This window comes from Colossoma macropomum, unplaced genomic scaffold (genome assembly GCF_904425465.1).
Source record: "Colossoma macropomum unplaced genomic scaffold, Colossoma_macropomum, whole genome shotgun sequence".
In the NCBI taxonomy this organism is placed as follows: domain Eukaryota; kingdom Metazoa; phylum Chordata; class Actinopteri; order Characiformes; family Serrasalmidae; genus Colossoma; species Colossoma macropomum.
The window spans coordinates 45571308-45591721 of NW_023494789.1; the positions used below are offsets into that span (position 1 = coordinate 45571308).

A 20414-nucleotide genomic window follows, 5' to 3' on the forward strand; every position below is an offset into this window, starting at 1 on the left:
ATCATTTTGATAGTGACAAAATGAAAAGTTTTAATAATTTCAATTTAATTCATTTGTTTTAATAAAATAAGCATAATTAAGATATAGGATCTTTCAAAGCAAACAGACTGAAGTTGAAAGTCCAAGTCAATTAAAAGTCTAAAATTTGACTTTGAACAAATTTGGTAGAATGATCCATATCAATATCACACCCTATTTTATCAGATCATAAGTAGATTCAAAATAGGTCCTGTACTGCAGTTACAAACAGTTTTAAATGTCAGCTGTGATGTGTTATTTCCATTTAGTTCAGATTTCTAACAGTCAGTGGCAATTTTGATATGTACTTTATAATGTTCATGCTAATTTTCACTCTCTATCTCTCTAACCATTAAACCATAAAGCATTAAGGAAAGAACAATAAGGTTCCAGTCACTCTAAACATGGTGATCAGCTTGAAGTGTTATGTGTAGTGGGGTGGTGTGTTAAGTGTGTCCATATGTGTGTGTTGGGGGGTATCACCTGTTGTAGCAGCTGCTTCACTCACTGTCACTCTGATCTGAGACGTGTTAGAATTCTGTCTCTCTCTTTCTTTCTCTCTCTCTCTCTCTCTCTCTCTCTCTCACACACACACACACACACACACACACAACCACACACTACCAATAAAATATACATCCACACAACAAAACACGCTCACAATATTACAGCATCAACACTCGTTTATTCTGATTTGCGTGCAAAAGTTTGGGCACCTCTGCTTAAAGTGTATTTTTATTGACCTTACACATCTTACACATCCTCTGCAGAGAACACACTTCTGCAAATTGTAATGTACAATTACTGTGCAGAACAACATGCAAAAAACAAACATTAAATGGGGCGTATGCAAAATTTCTGGCACATTTTATATTTTGTGTTTTTAATAAACAAATACAAACTGTGCACTAAAATATGCAGAAAAATGCCATATTTGAGTGTGTTCTCTGTAGAGCATGTGTTAACTTATTTTCACTTAGAAAATTGACAAAATATGTAATTTGACTGGGGATATTCAACATTTTCATCCAGCTGTATGCTGTAAATGTAAATTCATAATTTGTAGAATTTGTAATTTGTAACTCATTGAAATAAGTGGAGACATTTTGTGGAAAGAGCAGATTCTAAACTTTGAACCCACACAAGATTTGAGTTTGTAAGTAGAAGAAAAGATATTTTATTATTAGTTAAATTTGAGAAAAAGTAAAGTCTCCTTTACATTTTAGTTTTTCATGGCAAAAACTATATATAATTCTTTGTCACTATTAGCATTTAATACTGAAAAAGATGGAAAAAAACAGAAGACCCGAATTGAAGCTGTCGATATAGAATGTAAAATGAATTATGAACCTAGGTATTTGATGATATAAATACATCTTTACATACAAATAATTATATAATATACATTGAATACCTAGCAAAATGACAGTAATGACTATGAACATCTAAGGATTAAGCATGTCCTGGAATTTAGAAGAACAAAACATTTGCTGGTCTGGTTCAGTCCTGGTTGGTAATCTATTTCAAAACAACGTAATTAGTTATTTAATTACATTGAGTAGTGTAGAAAAATGAGAATAATAAATGTAGACTACTGAGGGTTAAATCTCACATAGGTCTTTGCCTGTTTTACTGTGACAGCTGCTGTCATTGCACTCCCCCTCCTCATAGAAGGATTGGGGGACAGCAGAGGGGAGGAGGGTCAAGCCCAGTTTAAATTTAGAAAGCCCAGATTAAATGACAGCCTCTTCAGACTGCGACTCTTTTCTCTGCCCTGTCCTTTTCCAGCCAGGACTGTGTGGCAAGCAGAATCTCAGCCACCTTCTCTCCTCTCTTTCTTCCTTCCTTTTTTTGTTCTCCGCAACTTACCTCCACCTACCGCCATGGATCCGAAAGCGCTGAAGGAAGAACTCCGCTTGTTCCAAAGCACACTGCTGCAGGATGGCCTGAAAGAGCTGCTGAATGAGAACAAGTTTGTGGACTGCACTTTAAAAGTGGGAGACCGCTGCCTTCCATGCCATCGCCTCATTCTGGCCGCATGCAGCCCCTATTTCAGGGAGATATTCTTCTCTGAAGACGGAAAGGTCAAAGAAGACCTCAAAGAGGTTGCTTTAGACGATGTTGACCCAGACATCCTGGACATGATCATCAAATACCTCTACTCTGCTGAAATTGAGCTGACAGATGATAACGTTCAAGAGATCTTTGCAGTAGCCAACCGCTTTCAGATTCCATCTGTGTTTACAGTTTGTGTGAACTATCTGCAGAAGAAGTTGTCCATGGCCAACTGTCTGGCCATCTTTAGGCTTGGCCTGGTCCTCAATGTGCCCAGGCTAGCCATAGCTGCCCGAGATTTTATAGCAGACCGTTTTGAAAGCCTGGTGAATGAAGAGGAATTCTTGCAGCTAGCACCTCATGAGCTCTTTGCCCTGATCGGTGGAGACATGCTGAATGTAGAAAAGGAGGAAGTGGTGTTTGAGTCACTGATGAAATGGGTGCGAAGCGACAAAGAAAAACGCGCCAAAGCCCTTAGTGAAGCTTTTAACTACATCCGCTTCCGTCTGCTTCCGGAAAAGTACGTCCGGGAGAAGGTGGAGACCGATGACATCATCAAGGCTGACCCAGAGCTCCTAAAGAAACTGCAGGTCATCAAAGATGCTTTCAAAGGAAAACTTCCAGAGAAGACAAAAAAGGAGAAGAAGGAAGGAGAGGTGAATGGAGAAGCAGGAGGAGAGGAGGATGAGGAAGAGCTGTTGCCAGGGTACCTGAATGATAACCGTAGGCTGGGGATGTACGGGCGGAATCTGATCGTCATGATAAACGACAAGGCGGCGGTGGCGTACGACGTTGGAGAAAACGAATGCTTCCTGGCGGCCATGGCTGAACAAGTGCCCAAAAACCACATAAGCCTCTGCTCCAAGAAGAATGAACTTTTCATCCTTGGTGGTCTGTTTGTGGATGAAGACAACAAAGAAGCACCACTTCAATGCTACTTCTACCAGGTTGGTGACCACTTAAACTCCCTGACAAAAAAGTGATGCATTGCAATTTTTAATTCAAATGTGTACCTCAATAACACATGAATGCAATGTAAAATATTATATTAACACAAGTTTGTCTTTTAGTTTACTTCACATTGTGTTGATATAACATATTTTATTAATGTGGAAATTATGTGCATATTTAAATACACTAAATTCAATGCAGTGCTTATTTCAATACACTCATCAATAATGAATGAGGTACACACTAATCTCTGTATTTACAGTGGTTCCTCAAGGGTTCTTTAGTAAAGGTAATGGTTATATACAGACCTGTGACTCACAGAACCATTTGAATGCATAATGCTTCTTTGCATGGTAAAATGTTCTCTTTTGTGTAATAGCACCAAAAGTGTTCTGCTATTGTTACAAATTAAAGAGCATTTTTGATACTATTAGTGTGATACGTATTAGTTTCATAGTAGTTACTGAATAATTCAAAGTAGATACTGAATAATACAGTTAAAGTTTAATTAACAGTTAGTACATTTTCAGTTTTATTCCATTCAGTGTTGCACTATTTAAATCTTTAAAGGCTACAATGAGCACATTTTTAAACTAAATTTTGGGTGAAATAACAATTATGCCATACTCACAGTGTATATTAGTGAAATAGCCCTAGCATTCTGAATGAATAGGAGCCATTTGAGATTTTGTTTGGCCTGGAAAGTAACAAATCTCTGACTTATCTGTGAAGTCCTTCATGCTAAGAGCACATTTAATGCCAGAAAGTACTATGTTTTCAGTAAAAAAAAAAAAAATAAAAATAATAATAATAATAATAATAATAATAATAATAATAGATAAACAGTGATTGTAATTATTTGTTGTTTTATTTCAGTTGGACAGCCTTACTGCTGATTGGCTGGCCCTGCCGCCCATGCCAAGCCCCAGATGTCTCTTCGCTTTGGGTGAAAGTAACAATTTGCTGTTTGCTATCGCTGGCAAAGACTTGCAGACCAACGAATCCCTTGATTCTGTCATGTGTTATGATATTGAGTGAGTAATGACAATTCTTATATCACTCAGCCTTTCTCTCAGCATGCTACAAAAAAATGGTATCTTATATATAGGCAATAAATCCTGTCTATACACTGCTAAACATGATTAATACAGGCAAAAAATCTATTATTTGATCTAGAACTTTGCGCCAATGACTCAACAAAAATGTACAGCACCGTTTGTACAAGCAATTCATAGTGCTTTAATGATTCACATAGACTACAGTTAAGCACAGTCTGCAGATTAGATCATTCAGCCTACTTTCAGACTTTTTTAAAGCAATCTTGCGTATCTTTCTTCAGTGGTCCATAACTTTTACTTCATAAAAAACATCCTAAATATATTCAGATATAAGGCACTGTTGCAGTGTTTCAGTATTCCTGATCCGTCTTTTTATGCTTTACATAAGAATCTAATCACATGTCATTATTTACAGGAAGATGAGATGGAGTGAGACAAAGAAACTTCCTCTCCACATACATGGCCACGCTGTAATCTCACATAACGGCATGATTTACTGCATCGGAGGAAAGACTGATGATAAGTGAGTCTGTGTGTGTGTGTGTGTGTGTGTGTGTGTGTGTGTGTGTGTGTGTGTGTGTGTGTGTCTGTCTGTGTGTGTTGCAGCTGTCTGTGCTCTGTCAGCATTAGGGGGGGTGTAGTGATGCCTCACTAGGCCCATACTAAACATAGTGCTTTTCAACCTCTGCATGGTAGTTATTTCCATGTTTCTGTTTCTGGACAGAAATGACAAAAAAGTATTTTAACAGAAATGGAGCTAAATATATCGGTGTAAACAAGATGGTGATATTATGAAGGCTGTGGAACTGTGAAAGTGAAATGTTTCTTTCTCTGTCTCTCAGTAAAGCTATAAACAAGATGTTTGTGTATAACCACAAGCAGTCAGAGTGGAGAGAACTGGCTGGTATGAAGACAGCCAGAGCGATGTTTGGAGCTGTTGCTCACAACGGGAAAATCATTGTAACTGGAGGAGTGAATGAGGAAGGTCTGACGGCTGCATCTGAAATCTACGATTTTGGAACAAACAAGTATGTACAAAGATATAGATTTAGATTTTATATTCCAGTTATATTCCTCTGATATGAGTGTCTATGATCATGCTTCTTAAAATCGAATACTTAAATATTATATTGTGGCCCTGGGATGAGGGCTACCCAGAATGTTTTGGACCTTTGATTTGTGTCACCTCTTTTGCTTCTTATTTCTCATTGTTCTCTTCATAAAAAAATAAAAAAGTTTGAATGTATTATAACGTTATTCTCATGTTAAAGTTTAGGTTTTGGGTGCCAAAGTTTTTACTACATTAGCGGAAGACTTGAGTTAAATGTATTATCAGCAATTTCATCAGCTGAAACCTATAACTCTACAGCACGCTAATATCAGCCAATGAATATGTCTGTTGGTCTCCACAACAAATGTACTGCAAGTGACATGTGGCAACATAATTTCTAGATTTCTTTTGTCTACATGCTTTTCCAAGTAAATTGTATTAAATTATAAGTTATTAATAATTAAATTATATTTCTAAGAATTTATTTTAATCCCTCTTCCTGTGTCTATTGCAGTGACACAGCAACCAGCAGCTGTGACACTGGAAAATGTCACAATGTGTTCTGTCAGAAAATTTCCAAATTATAAAAACATTATATTGTCCAATATTTCTGGATCCCTCTGTGGATCACATTTGTCTTGACGTGTGGAAGTATGGCATGACCATATTACAGTGGATCTAATCGTTTTATGCTCTTATCTTGCTGTCTAGATGGGACACATTCACAGAGTTCCCTCAGGAACGCAGCTCAGTGAACCTCGTGAGCAGTGAAGGAAAACTCTATGCTGTCGGAGGCTTTGCCATCATGGAGTTAGAGAACAAAGAATTCGGACCCTCAGAAATCACAGATGTTTGGCAGTAAGTTATCAAGTCTTAAACAGTTACACTGTCTGAGTTTTCTAAAGTCCAGTTTACTTTAGCCTATTTCAGCATGTTTTCAACTAGGACTGTGGTCTAGGACTGGGCTATATTACCAAATATTTTGTCTCGAGATATTTTCTATAAATTTAATACTGATAATTAACACTAATTATTATATGCATTTGGTAATAATCAGTGTTAAGTCTGGGTAATATTGCCAACCTTTAAGGAAACATAACACTCATTCTAGTGTTATATACACGAATAGATCATTTTTTCCTAAGTAAAAATAAGTTAACACATTTCTGCATATTTAACGTGCAATTATTGTTTATTTGCTGAATTGAACATATTGTGGAAGAAAAATGTTATCTGTAAAAAAGCTATCGCAGATTTTATGTTTCCAAAATGTTAAATGCAGCAAATATATAGAATTTGTGCACTAAGATTTGCAGAAAAATGCCATATTCATGTTTAGAAGATGAACAAAAACATGTAATCTGGCCAAGTATGTGATGTTCAAACTTTTGCTTACAACTATATATATGTATATATATATATATTATATATATATATATATATATATATATATATAAAAGCTAATAGCTAAGCTAATAGCTAATAGCTAAGCTAAGAGAAGCTAATTCTCTTCACTTTGTCTACTTAGTAAAACACTGACAATAAAATAATATTAATAGACGATAAGTAAAATTGACGTATAAAATTCCATGGTCTATATGACAGAACAGCACAATTACAAACTTCAGGAAAAAAGAGACCAAATGTTCTAGGCATACACTAGTCTAAACAAATATTTAATCTGGATTCAAAAACATCTATCGAGCTTGCCTTTTACTCATTCCTAATGTTCTATAGGATGCTATCCCAGAGTTTAGGACCTATATAAGAAAAGGATTATCAGGCATTTCTAAAATAGTGGCCTTACTAAGCATGTTCAGTATTTATAAGTGGACAGCAGATGCAGGCTGTGTTTTAAGTGCTTTCCCTTTGTGTTTGTTCTCAGGTATGATGATGGGAAGAAGCAGTGGAGCGGTATGTTGAGAGATTTGCCCTATGCGTCCGGAGCCTCTTGTGTTGCAATGCGTCTCAATGCTGCCCGGATGCCCAAACTCTAAATTCAGCAACTCTTTTCAACTGTCTTGTCCTTATGACCCCAGAGTCCATCTTCAGAATCCACCCAATTATGTGCCTAGACTAATCTAAACTAAGCTTAAATGTCCTACATTTTTCAGTTTCTGAAGAAGAAACAAAGCATTTGTGTAATGAATGTATGAATGAGTATATGTATGTGTTTTATGTACATTTGACATACGCTACATTTCTGTTCATTTTGGGACTTTCTAGTAACCCTTCACTACTTCATTCAAGTCTCAGGTTGTTCACATAAAAATAACTGTTGCACACATTTGGCCTAGTTATTCGTTGCTATTTGTGTTCTATTTTGTAAATTAAATATTTTTAAATCGTACATTTTGATTCTTCCTTTTGGCTTGTTTATTTTCCCAAACTAATAAGTGCTCTCAGTCAAGTCAATCTTTTACTGAAATGTGTGACTGAATGGGTCACAGTCTAAAGTGGTTTCCCTTGTAACAAAAAGTTTTTTTTTTAACTTTGCCATACATTTTAACCAGGGCTTTCTGTATTTTATGTCCTAGATTTTGTCCCGTGCAATACGACAGACCCCTCTTTTCTTTATATGAGCTGGTACATTGCTTGAAACCACAGCTGCTGAATTTGTCAAAACAACAAAGACTATAAAAAATATTAAAATCTAGAAATAGACCTAAAAATAGATAATAGTGTGTGGTGATCAAGAACCAGGATCCCTCCCAACGCTAACTGTTTATGCAAATAATAACATGCTAATTTGGAGTGTGTTAAATTAGCGCAAGCTGTTAATGATAAATTACTCCACATTAAATTCCTGTTTTGTTATTTTAAAAGCTGACGTAAGTTATCTTGGGTAGCTAAATTGACCAAGACCAGCTGACATTAACATAATCATAATTATTAGTTTAATGATGAGGAATGGCTAGTTGAACATAGTTAAACCCTGCAGGGTTCTACTGGGAGATTCACTCGAAAGAGGCCCTGAATATTCTGTTGTAACGCCCGTTAGGATGAAGCAATCTGAACAAAAAATACGCTACCTACCTTGACGTATGTGTAATCGATTGCATTACTTGCGATGCTGGAAGTGATCCTCCGTTTTCTGCCAGACACATGAAATGGGTACAGGTGTATGCACCCCGAAGTTGCAAACGGAGGTTAAACGTCGCGACAGCTGTCCGGCGCCTACCTCATCGCCCCAATGCAGGGGCATCCCGGCATGTTCGAAGCTCCATATACTGAGGAGCACATTGCACGTTGTTTCGTTCAGATTGCTTCGTCCTAGCGAGAGTTATAACAGAATATTCGGGGCCTCTTTCGAGTGAACCTCCCTGTAGTTTCATACAGATTTAAAATTGGTTCCTGCTATTTTAGAGAACATTTTCGTCAGACCTTGCCACAAAAAGCTTTCTAAAAAGAGTAAGGAAAAATATGGTATTTGGTTCAGGCATCTTAATGACGCTATAGGCCTTGTTTCCAGCATCTTAATGACACTAGACCTTAAGCTGTTGCTAGGCCTAAGGAGGTAGCAACTACTTACATTTACTCACAAGTACTTCAGTGAAAAACTGATGAATTTGTTGAGTTATATGAGCATAAGAAAATGGACATAGTAAGTAAGACATTGTACATCCATTAGAATTGTACACAAAAAGCTCATATATATGGAGCTGTGAAAGTAGCCAGGCCTTGCCCATTTGTGGTTAGCAGCACCAGCTACTTTTCCAGTTATGTCGCTGTCGGAATAAAACCTTGTATTTCTATTTCTTTTCTTTTTTCTTACAAAATTTGAAAACAAGCTGATTACATTTTTACAAAAGCCGCTTTTCCACTGCATGGTAACTGCTGTCTGTGAGCTTTCCGACGTCTGAAACTATCAGCTCTCAGCTCCGTCACGCCGCCTCTCGCGCTCTCTCCGCGCGCTCTAGTGTGTCGTTTCAACGAGTTGTCTCTTTTAGGTGGTTGTTGGGAGCCAGCTCGCATTTAAGATGCTTTTTTTCCTCCCCTTATTATTAACACCTTTGGTTTTGCTCGTGAGGGTTTCATGTAATCCTTTGTGTGCCTCGTTGGTGCTTCTTTTTAAAACTCTACCCGCCTTTGCTGTTTGATAACTGGCTGATGACGATGATCAATCCTGCCTCCCAAAATTCATCCAGTGAAACTTACCAACGTCTGACTTATTCTGTTTTTGAAGAGCCAACATAATGCAAGTGTTGGGAGTTAGTTTATTAGAAGCCAGACTAAGGTTTATTGAAAATTAAATGATATATAAGATCGTTAACTTGGTTCATTTTGAGAACAAAAAACTGGCAATGCTACAGAATGAAAAGCTGCTTTGGCGAAAGAGCCGATTGATGTGAGCCGGAACGATCATCACTAGCGCTCTCGTGCTGGAGGGGGCGGGGGTTTATTACCCACAATGCACCGCCGCCCTTCAGAGCGCCATCTTCTGAAAGCCGCGCTAAAGCCGAGCCAGTTTCCATTCTGCAGTTTTACTGCGTTTTATATATTTGCTCTTTTTATTTCAGCTCCAGCCACTGGTTAAACGCTGGTAAGTGCGAATCCTGATTTCCAAACACCTCTTTGTCGTCAGTGAAAATGTGTGTGAGTTTTAGTTTCATTTTTGGCCAAACGAAGGCCTCGGCGGAGGAACTTGCTCGGTTAGCATTAGCACTAGCACTAGCGCAAGACTAACATCTCTGTAATTATCTTTACCGAGTGTTTCAGTTCAGAAACACTAGAAGAATGTGTCTTGTGGTATATATTTACTCAGCACTCGGCGAGCAGAAAGAACAGGCGTCAGTATAAAGTGGTGTTTTGTCAGGGATTAGCTGGTGAGCCAAGCGTGTGTGGAAGCTGCGAGTGAAATTGAATGGAACAACGTGAACTCACTGAGAGTGAAGCAGCTGCTTTGTTTTCTGTTTTATCTAATAGCTCACGTAGTTAACTCACTTAAAAAATACAATTAGCAGCGTGCAACGCGATTTAAGCTACGATCACCTGGAATACGTTTATTAGTCCGCCAACTAGGAACTAACATAACCTTACAGTGACAGAATTTGTCTCGGAAATCTGAACACAGGCATTTTACATTGCTATTTGTTGGTGTATTTATTATATTCTGGAAGAGCTTAATGTTTAAGTGATGCTGGGCTTCTGCGTTAAAACATCTGAATTTTATTCATTTTAATACATTTGAAACTCTACAAATAATTCTCACATCTCTAATGGTAATTAAGGTGGTTCTAGTCACAAGTTCTGCATTTTAGAAATGTTTGTCTTGCACTCAACATATGTACGAGAAAAATATTAGATATTGGCATGAGCTTACAATTCACATCAGTGCATTTCTAGTTGTTTCTGTGTTGTGTTTCACAAAACACAACTAACTTAAAAATTGGAATGACCAATTTATTGTTGGTTTGGCAAGGAAATATAGATAAAGCAGAATTAATTGCCTGAATTTGCTTGATGGACCATACAAGGCTTTGTTGTGAATGTACTTGATTTAGAATTGCTAACTAACTGTCATTCGTTTGTGTTTATCAGAACTATGGGGGTGAAGGTGCAGCGTCCTCGCTGCTTCTTTGACATTGGTATCAGCAATACACTTGGTAAGAATGCACATACTAATAGAAAGCAGGGAAGATAAATTACTAACTTTGAAGGAGTTCACATTGCCTTGTATTATATTTATTTATTTATTATTTTATTTTATTTAAAGCTGGACGAGTGGTCTTTGAGCTTTTCTCGGATGTATGTCCCAAGACGTGTGAAAACTTCCGCTGTCTCTGTACAGGTTAGTTAGCAATGCATTTTGCATACATTTAACCAATTTTGCAAATTTTGTGATTTTTATAATTTGATATACATTCAGAGCAACTTTGAATCAACAATGTAAAAACAGCACTATTTCTTGTTTTTTAAGGTGAAAAGGGGATTGGCAAAACTACCCAAAAACCTTTGCACTACAAGGGATGTCTGTTCCACAGGATAGTGAAGGACTTTATGATACAAGGAGGAGACTTTAGTGAAGGTACTGTGTACATTGTAAACTCTGCGCTGTAGACTTATCAGTTTACATGAAATATTACTCTGTATTGTACGCTTGTCTATAAAAATTAGAATGCTGTTGCTGCTATATAATTAAAGATATAAATGTTTCTCCTTTAGGAAATGGCAGAGGAGGTGAATCCATATATGGAGGCTTCTTCGAAGGTACAGGTTTAATTAATCACTTTTGAAGACATTTTCTTAATATTCTAATGTTCACTTATCTTCTGATTTCCCAAAAATGCTTTGTGTAAGGATTGGCCAGTATGATATTACAGTATCATCTAAATTGTGCTTTTATGAGTTGGCATTGCAGTAGTGAATATCGACAGAACTGTGTTTCATGAAAAAGAATTAAACAGAGCTATTTCTGTTATTGGGAAATAATGAGTTTGATTTCCAGCGATGCTGGGGGCCCCAGATAGATTAATCGGGCTTGCTTAACAGGGTGTAGTAATGTGTTGGAAGGGAAACACGGAAGAAAAATACTTATAGTTTTAGATTAAATACTTAAGTGTAACACCAATGTTTTTTCTGATGTGTTTCAACATGTAGTTGGGCAATATGACAATACTTATTGTGATGAGTGACCATTACTGTTTGTCACAATGTGTTATTCTCAGTGTACCATGGATATCGTCAGTACTTAAAAACGCTTCCCAACTGCGTATTTGATCACAAAGAGCACAGTTTGCTCTGTTTTATTGGATTTAGTGAAGCATAGTATGTAAAATATGGAATACAAGTCATTGTATTCATAGTTTTTGATTGTATTTTTTTTATGTCAGCACTGTTTTCTCAAATTTACAAAAATATATTGTAACGTGTCATGAAAGCTTAAAGTATCATTTTTGCCATATTGTCCACTTCTATTTCAATGTATCGGAGCCCTCTAAAAAAAATACTGTGAAATTGTATCTTTGCCATATTGCCCACCCCTTCTTCACATGTACAATTTGTAAATTGCAGGACCAGAACAGCACCTGCTTAAAAGTTAAACATATTAGCTTTAAGATGATTATTTTCTAATATTGTCTCTCTTGTTTCCTAGACGAGAGCTTCTCTGTCAAACATAATAAGGAGTTCCTGCTGTCTATGGCGAACAGAGGCAAAGACACCAATGGCTCACAGTTTTTTATGTGAGTCAGGAGTTGAGTAACGGGCCACTCTTATGAGTATTTATACTGCCTTCTGACTTCACTTCACATATTGGTTAAAAATGCTCTAAGTTATGTTTGCTTTTTAAATTTATTATGTAGAATGTTGAATGAGCTCTACAAGTGTATGGCCATTGTGAATTGCTTATGATCATGCTGTGAATGAGCTGTATATGTGCATTAATCACTGTTTTTGTGTTTGTTAGATTTGTATTTACATTCTGCCTCACTGTTTTGTGTCCCTGACCATAGAACTACAAAACCTGCTCCTCATCTCGACGGGTAAGGGATTGTCTGTGTGTATGAGCAAATCTAAGTGTAATGGATTACATAGCAGTGTAGATTTGTCTGTAAGTTCTTTAATGCATGTTGTGCACCACATATTAGCCTAGTTATAACAATTTTTTGTGGAATATGTACCAGGCCTGCTTACAGTGCTTTAAAATAACTTCTCATCTCCATCTTTCCAGAATTCATGTGGTGTTTGGTCAGGTGATCTCAGGCCAGGACGTGATCCGGACGATTGAGGCCCAGAAGACAGACACCAGCAGCCGACCCTACGCAGAAGTCAAGGTGCTCAACTGTGGAGAGCTCATCCCCAAATCCAAAGGTGCTTTAGTTTTGTTTTTGTTTTTTTGTTTTGTTTTGTTTTGTTTTTGTATCTTTTAAGCTTTGTATGTGTTTTGGTTAAGATGAGTATTTAAAGATGTAAAGATTTACTTGGATCTTTACATGTGTTTTTCTTTTTGTTTTTTTTTGTTTTTTTTTGGTAATGCTTTATCCACATCATCTTTTGTGCTCATAAAATGGCTTACAGAAAAACAAGACAATGACTTGTTTTGCCACTAAAAAACCCATTGAAAACTTTTGGACAAAAGTTTTATGTGTAAAGGAATTTTCAGATAAAGATGTTTTCACATGAACCCTTGATTATTTATTGAAGTTGTTATTAAGAACATAGATGTACCTGGAATATTTTTAAGTCAACATCAATATAATTAACAAGAGCAAAGCCTGGAAGTTATTACAGTTAATAGTAGAGCTATTTTTAGATTTTTCTTGGAAGTTAGAAAGCTTACTGCAATGCCAATTTAAACTTTTTTTGCTGTTTGTGTCTGTAGCTTTGTCTGACTTTACTTCATGATATGTTCTTCTACCAGATATTTCAGGCTAGACTTGTTACCACATAAGACTGGAGTTTGTGTTTTTAATCCTCTGATATCTGGGTATCAGAGCAGATACACTAGATGAGTATCAGATTGGTGCAATCTCCAATTTTAACAAACAAGACTAGTGTGCTTAAGTTCATGTCCACAGTTTGGTGATCTCCCTGCTCACCCACAGCTACTAAACCTGGTAATTAACAAAAGAGTAATGTGTGTCGGAGCAGGAAATCACCAGACTGTGCTGTACACTGGCTCCCCAGAACAGGATTTGAAGAATCCTGGACTAGACTATTCTGTTCAGTAGTACAAATGGTCATGTATCCAAACACATTCCTTATGAAATTGATTCTAAAAGAATGTGTCTGTGTGCCCTTACGAAGTCCTGTTTTTTTTTCTTTTGGGTGTATTAGCTAAGAAAGAGAAGAAAAAGAAACAGCAGTCATCTAGCGAGAGCAGCGACGATTCATCTTCCTCCTCAGAATCCTCATCTGAATCTGAAGAGACAGACAAGGAGGAAAAGAAGCAGAAGAAGAAACGTAAGAAGGAGCAAAAGAAGAAAAAGAAGGAACAGAAACACAAGAAGAAAAAGGAGAAGGGGTTCGTATGTGATCTATGCATCTTTGACTCCGCCTTTACACCTGGTCATTTCATGCATCTCGAGTATCAGAATTATATTTGGATAAGGCCAAGCCACATAAAAATGCAAGTGTAAATGCACCCAAGACACATGTAAAATGGATACATATCCTTGGAGATGGATATGAGTGCCGCCGTCTCCCCAAGACACATTCAACAACCCAAACCCCTCCCAGGATAATCGTAACTCGTACATGTGTGTAGAAGGAAAATACTCATGGAGGACGCACATGGTTGGGGACCAGACAATGCACAGGCATTGCTGTGCAAAACAAACTGCAGATGACCTTAGAGTAACCATGGCTTGAGAACATGGTTGCAGTGTCAACGGAAGATAAAGAACCTGGAGCAAATATAGAGGAAAGCCAAAGACAGCAACAGTAAAAGTGGCTGGGTGCTGAACGGATAAATAATTGATAGTTGTTATTCCGTCCCTCAAAGCATTGAATTGACCAACTGGAGACACATTTGATTACCAATTGTAAAAGTATGTAGCTGAAGTCTTATTAGGATACACATTAGATACTAGTCACATGAAGTGACCATGTGTAAACGGGGTCTTTGTATAGTTGCTATCATAGGACCACTTATCGCTAAAACAGAGCTTTATAGGTTTTTAAAAAAACTTCATGTGAACATAGATTCATTTTTATTAATTTGTTATTAATTAAAAGTTGACACAATTTAAAAGGCAGCTAGCGTTTTTTTTTATAGTGTAAAAGGGAACAAAGAAAAGCCGGGGGGGCCTGTCAGCAATGATATACATAATTTTAATGTGGTTTCTGATTTGGTATTAAGTGATTCCTGACGTACTAATTAACTCACTTTTTCCCCGTTTTCTGTTTTTCCTTCTTAGTTCTGATAATGAAGAGGTAGAGGAGGCAGAGCCTCAACAGCCTGTTTCCTCCATCCGTCCAGAGGAAGTCCCGCCCATTCCAGAGAATCGCTTCCTTATGCGACGTAGTCCCCAGCAGCAGCAGCAGCAGCAGCAGCCCAAAGAGGAGCAAGAAAAGGAAAAACACAAAGAGGATTCTGGAAAAGAGAGGCAAAGAGAACGGGAAAGAGACAGGGACCGAGACAGGTTAGGTGTTGTGACTTGACTTTTGCTTTTAAAATATTTATTTTATTTATTTATTTTTTTGGCATTACACCATTAACTACGGTCACACAATCCATTATTGCTGTACCTTAATGAGTGATTTTGCCTAGGAGGATATGGTTTTCACTGTGCATAGTACAGTCTTAACTTGTATTTGTGGACGCAGTGTTGAGCAGTGTTTCAACAGCGTTTTGTCAAAGTATTTCTGAAGCCCATCTGGTGATATCCATCACAGAAGCATGCTGGTTTATTAATTCTGAGAGATCAAAGGTCCCTCGCTGAAGGACGTTGTTTTTAAACTGCTCATTTGTTGTTTTTTTTGGGGTTTTTTTTTTTGTGCATTTTTGGCAAAGTAATGAGCCTCAACCCATCTATGCTCATAAAAGACTAGATCTTTCTTGGGTGCTCCTTTAAAAACCAAGCATCATTGCCCGTTTTACAATTTTTTTTACATTTTTCACAATATTGCTGTCTCAAATTGTCCCTATTCTGCTTTGGAATTTTTAGGTGCAGGTGTCAATTTAAGAATAAGCATATGTTCACAAAAAAGCACAATGAATTTGAAAAGATAAGCTAAAAAAAGACAGGATATTTATGGATTATTTTATTTTATTTTTGTTCCAATACAGATGAAATAGATTTATAAATAACTGCTTTCTGTTTTTATTTGGCTTTTAGCTGTCTGAGCTATTTTTTGGAATTGGGTTTGCTTTATTTCACTGGAAGCTCAATTAGTATTTGTATATGTCATGCAGATGTCCCTGGCAAGTTTTCTTTGACAACTTTCACACCTACCTTGTTTGATACAGACTAGTGCTGGGCAATATGGCCAAAAATATTATCATGATTAAAAAAAATTCATATCAGTTGATATTGGTACGTATCGTGATTTGTCAAATGATTTGTCAAATCTTTCTTTCAAGTTTGAAGTCTGATTTTGGCTCCTGAGTGGTTAATTGCTGTGGCAAACACTTGCCAAACGGTGGAACATTTCACAAATGGGATAGTGGGAGAAAGTTTCTGGTTAGCTATTTTTACCAGCTGGAAAAGCATGGCTGCAATTTTTGTAATATTCATAATTTAAGAGAGCTAAAAAAATTCTATCTGGTGACGATTGCTAAACTGTTTTTAGTTTCTCAGCAATGTCAGCTTAATACACAAACAGCAAACATTAGCTGGCTCGGTACGTCAATGATGGATCACACCGCCATACTGCCATCACTCCTACCACATCCATATCACAGTATATCACAGTATTCAAACACCAGCTAACAGACATCTGGATTTCTGTACTAGTTTCAGTCTAGTGCTCTTTCACTTCCGTTGATTGGGAATGCACTAACACTAAAATATGACTGTTTGAGCGCTGTAACAGCACTGTAGTTGTGAGGAGCAGGCGTGACTTAATGCTACTAAAGCTTGTAAGGATGTTAGAAAAGAGGTGAGTTCGCTCTAGGACTTGTACAGTTACGCCACTTATCTTGTCACTCACACTGGGTCACAGGAAGCTCCGCTTCCAACAGGGAATTTGTATATCGCCACGTTTCAGACGTTGCTAAAGTATATTTTTGGTGACATTTCACTCCTTATTCACTTCGTCAAAAAACTTGGAAGTGCGCCCTCTTGTGGCGACTTGCAGTAGAAAACGCCACCAGGGCTGTCGCTAGAATGTGGAGTGTGAGAATGCTCTGTTGTAGCGAACATTTCTTATTTCTATCGAGGAAAGTCATACCGCGATAATTATTGTTTTATCGCCCAGCCCTAGTACAGACCAATCCAAAATCATGGGTCTGTTTCCAGGTGAACTCTGTTTCAGTTTGCTGCTGGTGGAAACATGTTTACAATGGTTCACACCAGACAGTGTTTATGACAGTATATGCTGTACCATCTGCATAATTCTGCTTGTTCTAACAGTTGACTCTTAAGAGATGCTCATATTGTTCTTGCAGCACAAGTAGCTGCTGATCACTGCAGACAAGCAATAAAATAGCAAAGCAATGCATTTCACTTTGATTTAACTTGATTGGTTAAATTAATTAATTGGGTTAATAATCATAAAGATGTAGAAATCAAGTATCAAAAATATATGTGAGGGAAGGATCTGGATTTTACACAGTGATGGACAGATGTTTGTTTGTTTTGTTTTGTTTGTTTGTTTTTTGTTTTTTTGGCTTCAATGTGAAACTAACAGAGCTTGTGTATCCCATACAAAGTTCTGACCAGACACCCATGTATCTAATTTGGCCACTTCAGTCATTGCACTGTGAAACTCAGTGAAACAAATGGAAAAAGATGCAGCACAAAAACCTTAACTCTGGTTCAGATTTTAGAAAACAAACTTTGTGTCTTAAGTTTTACCTTTTTGTAATGCGGATCATGTGGCTGCTGCAACAGAGAAGTTTTAGATCATGGGTAGCTCTTAGTAAATCTGTGGGTTTAACTTCTTGTGTTTCAGACCCATGACGAACTCGAGACCGAATCGCACACGACTGGTGATGACCAGATCAGGGCGAAGAATTAAAGGAAGAGGACCCAGGGTGAGAGAAACATGCCTGTGTGTCTGTCCTCAGTATAATTCTGTTCTTACACTATTCTTTGCTCATTTTATGAGCACAGTGTGAATATGCTTAATTGAGTAAATGATGGTTTGTTTTTTTTGTTTGTTTTTGTGTAGCGTTACCGGACTCCATCCCGGTCTCGATCTCGATCGTGGGACAGATTTCGCCGCAGTGAAACCCCCCCACACTGGAGACAGGAAATGCAAAGAACACAGAAGGCCACACCGAACACACAGGCCACCCAGGACCGCTGGATAAAAGGAGACAAGTAAGGCTGGAAAAATACCTAAACCTCTGGGGAGATGTGCATGCTGAAAGTAAAATTCAACAGTTCAAACAAGTGTGGACACTAGGGGTGTGAAAATAGAGCAGTGCATCATTATTTATATATTTGAAGGTAATCCTCCCCTGTGTTGATAATTATAACTGATTATATCCTATAAAACATCTGCTCAATAACAATTGTAGCTTTAAAAAGTTTTAAAAAATGGTATTATTCTTGTGTATTTCAGTATTGTGTAAATGGTTTCTCCAGTCTGAAAACTTTCTCAAATTCTGAATCGCACAAAAATAATTTAACTGAATCATGGTGAAATTTGAGATTTCCTGTTAAGTAATTTCCTGTAGAACTGTAATCAAATTGTAAAAGTTAATGGCTTTCTGACACTGTGGGCTATATTGATTTTTGCAAGAATAAGTTTAATGTTTACAGTATTTTAAAATCATTTTAAATTATTCATGTATTACAGAGGTGACATGTCACAAGAAAAGACAGACACTGCAGAGCCCATGGAAAAAGAAAAACCCGACATAGAGCGAGAGAAGAAAAATTCTGAGAGAGAGAAGAAGGAGAGCAAGCGAAACAAATCAAGGAGTCTCTCTAAAGGTCGAGAGAGGAAGAGTGGCAGGCATCGCTCGAGAAGCAGAGAGAGAGACGGACGGAAAAAGACAGATGGAGAAACAGAAAAGAGAAAGGGGCATAGTCGCAGCAAAAGCAAAGAGAGGAAAGGAGAGCGGGAACACAAACGCAGCAAAATGGATGATGGAAAGGGCCGGTCAGGTAGCAAAGACCGAAAAGACAAGGAGAAAGATGCTAAAGAGAAGGAGAAAAAAGGGAAAGAACGTGAGAAGAGCAAAAGCAAAGAGAGGACAAAACAGACTGAAAGTGATGGAAAGGAGAAAGAAAAACATAAGGAAGATGGTAAGAAAGCTAACAGCAGAGAAGATCACCGTGAAAAATCACGAAGCCGAGAAAGAGAGCGTGATCGTGATGTCAAACAGAGGTCCAGGTCAAGGGGGCGTGGCCAGAGAGGGTCACGTGACCGAGACCGACGAGACAGGGACAGACGACAAAGCAGCAGCAGCCGAGACAGAAAGTCAAGGAAATCGAAAAGTAGAGAGAGAGAAAGGGGCAGAGAGCGGCGGAGAGAAGGAGAGGACAGGGAGAAAAGGAAGAATAATGAAGAAAGCAAGAGCAAAGAGACCAGAGGGAGAGACAGAAGCTCTAAAGACCGTTCCGGCCATAAACACAGAAGCAAAGACAGGAGTGACCAGCAGAGTGACGACAAACAGAAGCGACGGAGAAGAATGAGCAGCAAGAGCAGCGACTCGGACAGCGACAGAGATAAACGTAAGAAAAGGACAAGGAGCAAAAGCCCCAAATCCAGAGAAAAGGCTAAAGACAAATCACGCAGCCCCAGGAGAGACAGAAATCATCACAGGAATCAGAAAAAGGACTCAAGCTCCAGTGACAGCGACTAACCTCCCTGTTCACTCGCTGAAAGAAGTACTCCTCCGTTTTTCAAGCTATTGTGTGTCATATTTGTACAATATGATCAATTACTACAGAAAATAATTTCACCTCATTTACTTGTGCTTAAAAAAAAAAAAGAACAGAAAACATCTGCTCTCAGAACACCAGTGATGGCAGCCAGTGGGCAGTTGGTTTAGCAGCTGCCTTTTGATTTGTAGTCAACAAATTTTCTGTTCTTTTTCGAAATACAAGGAAATTGTAAGTAGTAATTGACTGTATGCTACAGATGCAGCAGATTAGATTGAAAAATGTTGGCGTATGATTTTAGAACACCCCTGTCCTCATTCAACATTGATCAGCTGCCCCATAAGAACATTTATGAACAAGAATGTTTCTGCTTTGCATTTACACTCTTCCTTTTATATTGACTTGTGCACACAGATTTAGTTGAACTGGAAGCAAAAAGACTGCAAATTTCTGATGGTCCTTGATCAGGAAATTTTGTGTAGTTCTTTTCTCTCTCTTGTTCTTTCCCTTTGTTCTTCCCTCCACCATGTTGTGACGCAGGCCTTTTTCCTCCCCTGCACAATCTATTTTCTTTGCCTGTTTTTGAAATAGAATTAATGTTTGGTTGCAAAATTTTTACTCAGAGAAAATGGTTAATGTTTTTGCCTTTCCCCACGTTGCTGTCTTTAGCTGTGTGGTTCTTAATCTGTAGGGAGAGATAATGGGTGGGAATCTGTATTTTGGAGTTTTATATGGGTTTTATGTTTGTAATAACATCCTGATGCAAGTGTCAGTTCAGTCAAACTTGGGAATTAAAACTGATTCTGAAATAGGAAATTGTCTTGTAAACTGTCATTTTCT

The 20414-nt window shown here is 37.8% G+C and overlaps 2 protein-coding genes across 3 annotated transcripts; both read left to right on the top strand.

Annotated features, from left to right (window-relative positions):
• The first annotated feature begins 1820 nt into the window (after positions 1-1820).
• On the top strand, positions 1821-7483 carry klhl41b (kelch-like family member 41b). The gene is made up of 6 exons (XM_036571477.1): positions 1821-3020; positions 3901-4058; positions 4498-4605; positions 4925-5110; positions 5845-5991; positions 7019-7483. Exons 1-6 carry the CDS (start codon positions 1902-1904, stop codon positions 7128-7130), a joined length of 1830 nt encoding a protein of 609 aa, XP_036427370.1. The 5' UTR covers positions 1821-1901; the 3' UTR covers positions 7131-7483.
• Positions 7484-9557: 2074 nt separating this feature from the next.
• ppig (peptidylprolyl isomerase G (cyclophilin G)) lies at positions 9558-20390 on the top strand. 2 transcript variants are annotated; one of them, XM_036571479.1, is made up of 13 exons: positions 9558-9676; positions 10675-10739; positions 10850-10924; positions 11054-11161; positions 11299-11343; positions 12230-12317; positions 12542-12617; positions 12806-12945; positions 13912-14098; positions 14994-15218; positions 17692-17773; positions 17911-18062; positions 18544-20390. In XM_036571479.1, exons 5-13 carry the CDS (start codon positions 11302-11304, stop codon positions 19553-19555), a joined length of 2004 nt encoding a protein of 667 aa, XP_036427372.1. In that variant the 5' UTR covers positions 9558-9676; positions 10675-10739; positions 10850-10924; positions 11054-11161; positions 11299-11301; the 3' UTR covers positions 19556-20390. The 2 variants fall into 2 exon arrangements, with proteins under 2 accessions (XP_036427372.1, XP_036427371.1); XM_036571478.1 differs by having other exon boundaries at positions 12588-12617.
• The last annotated feature ends 24 nt before the right edge of the window (positions 20391-20414 follow it).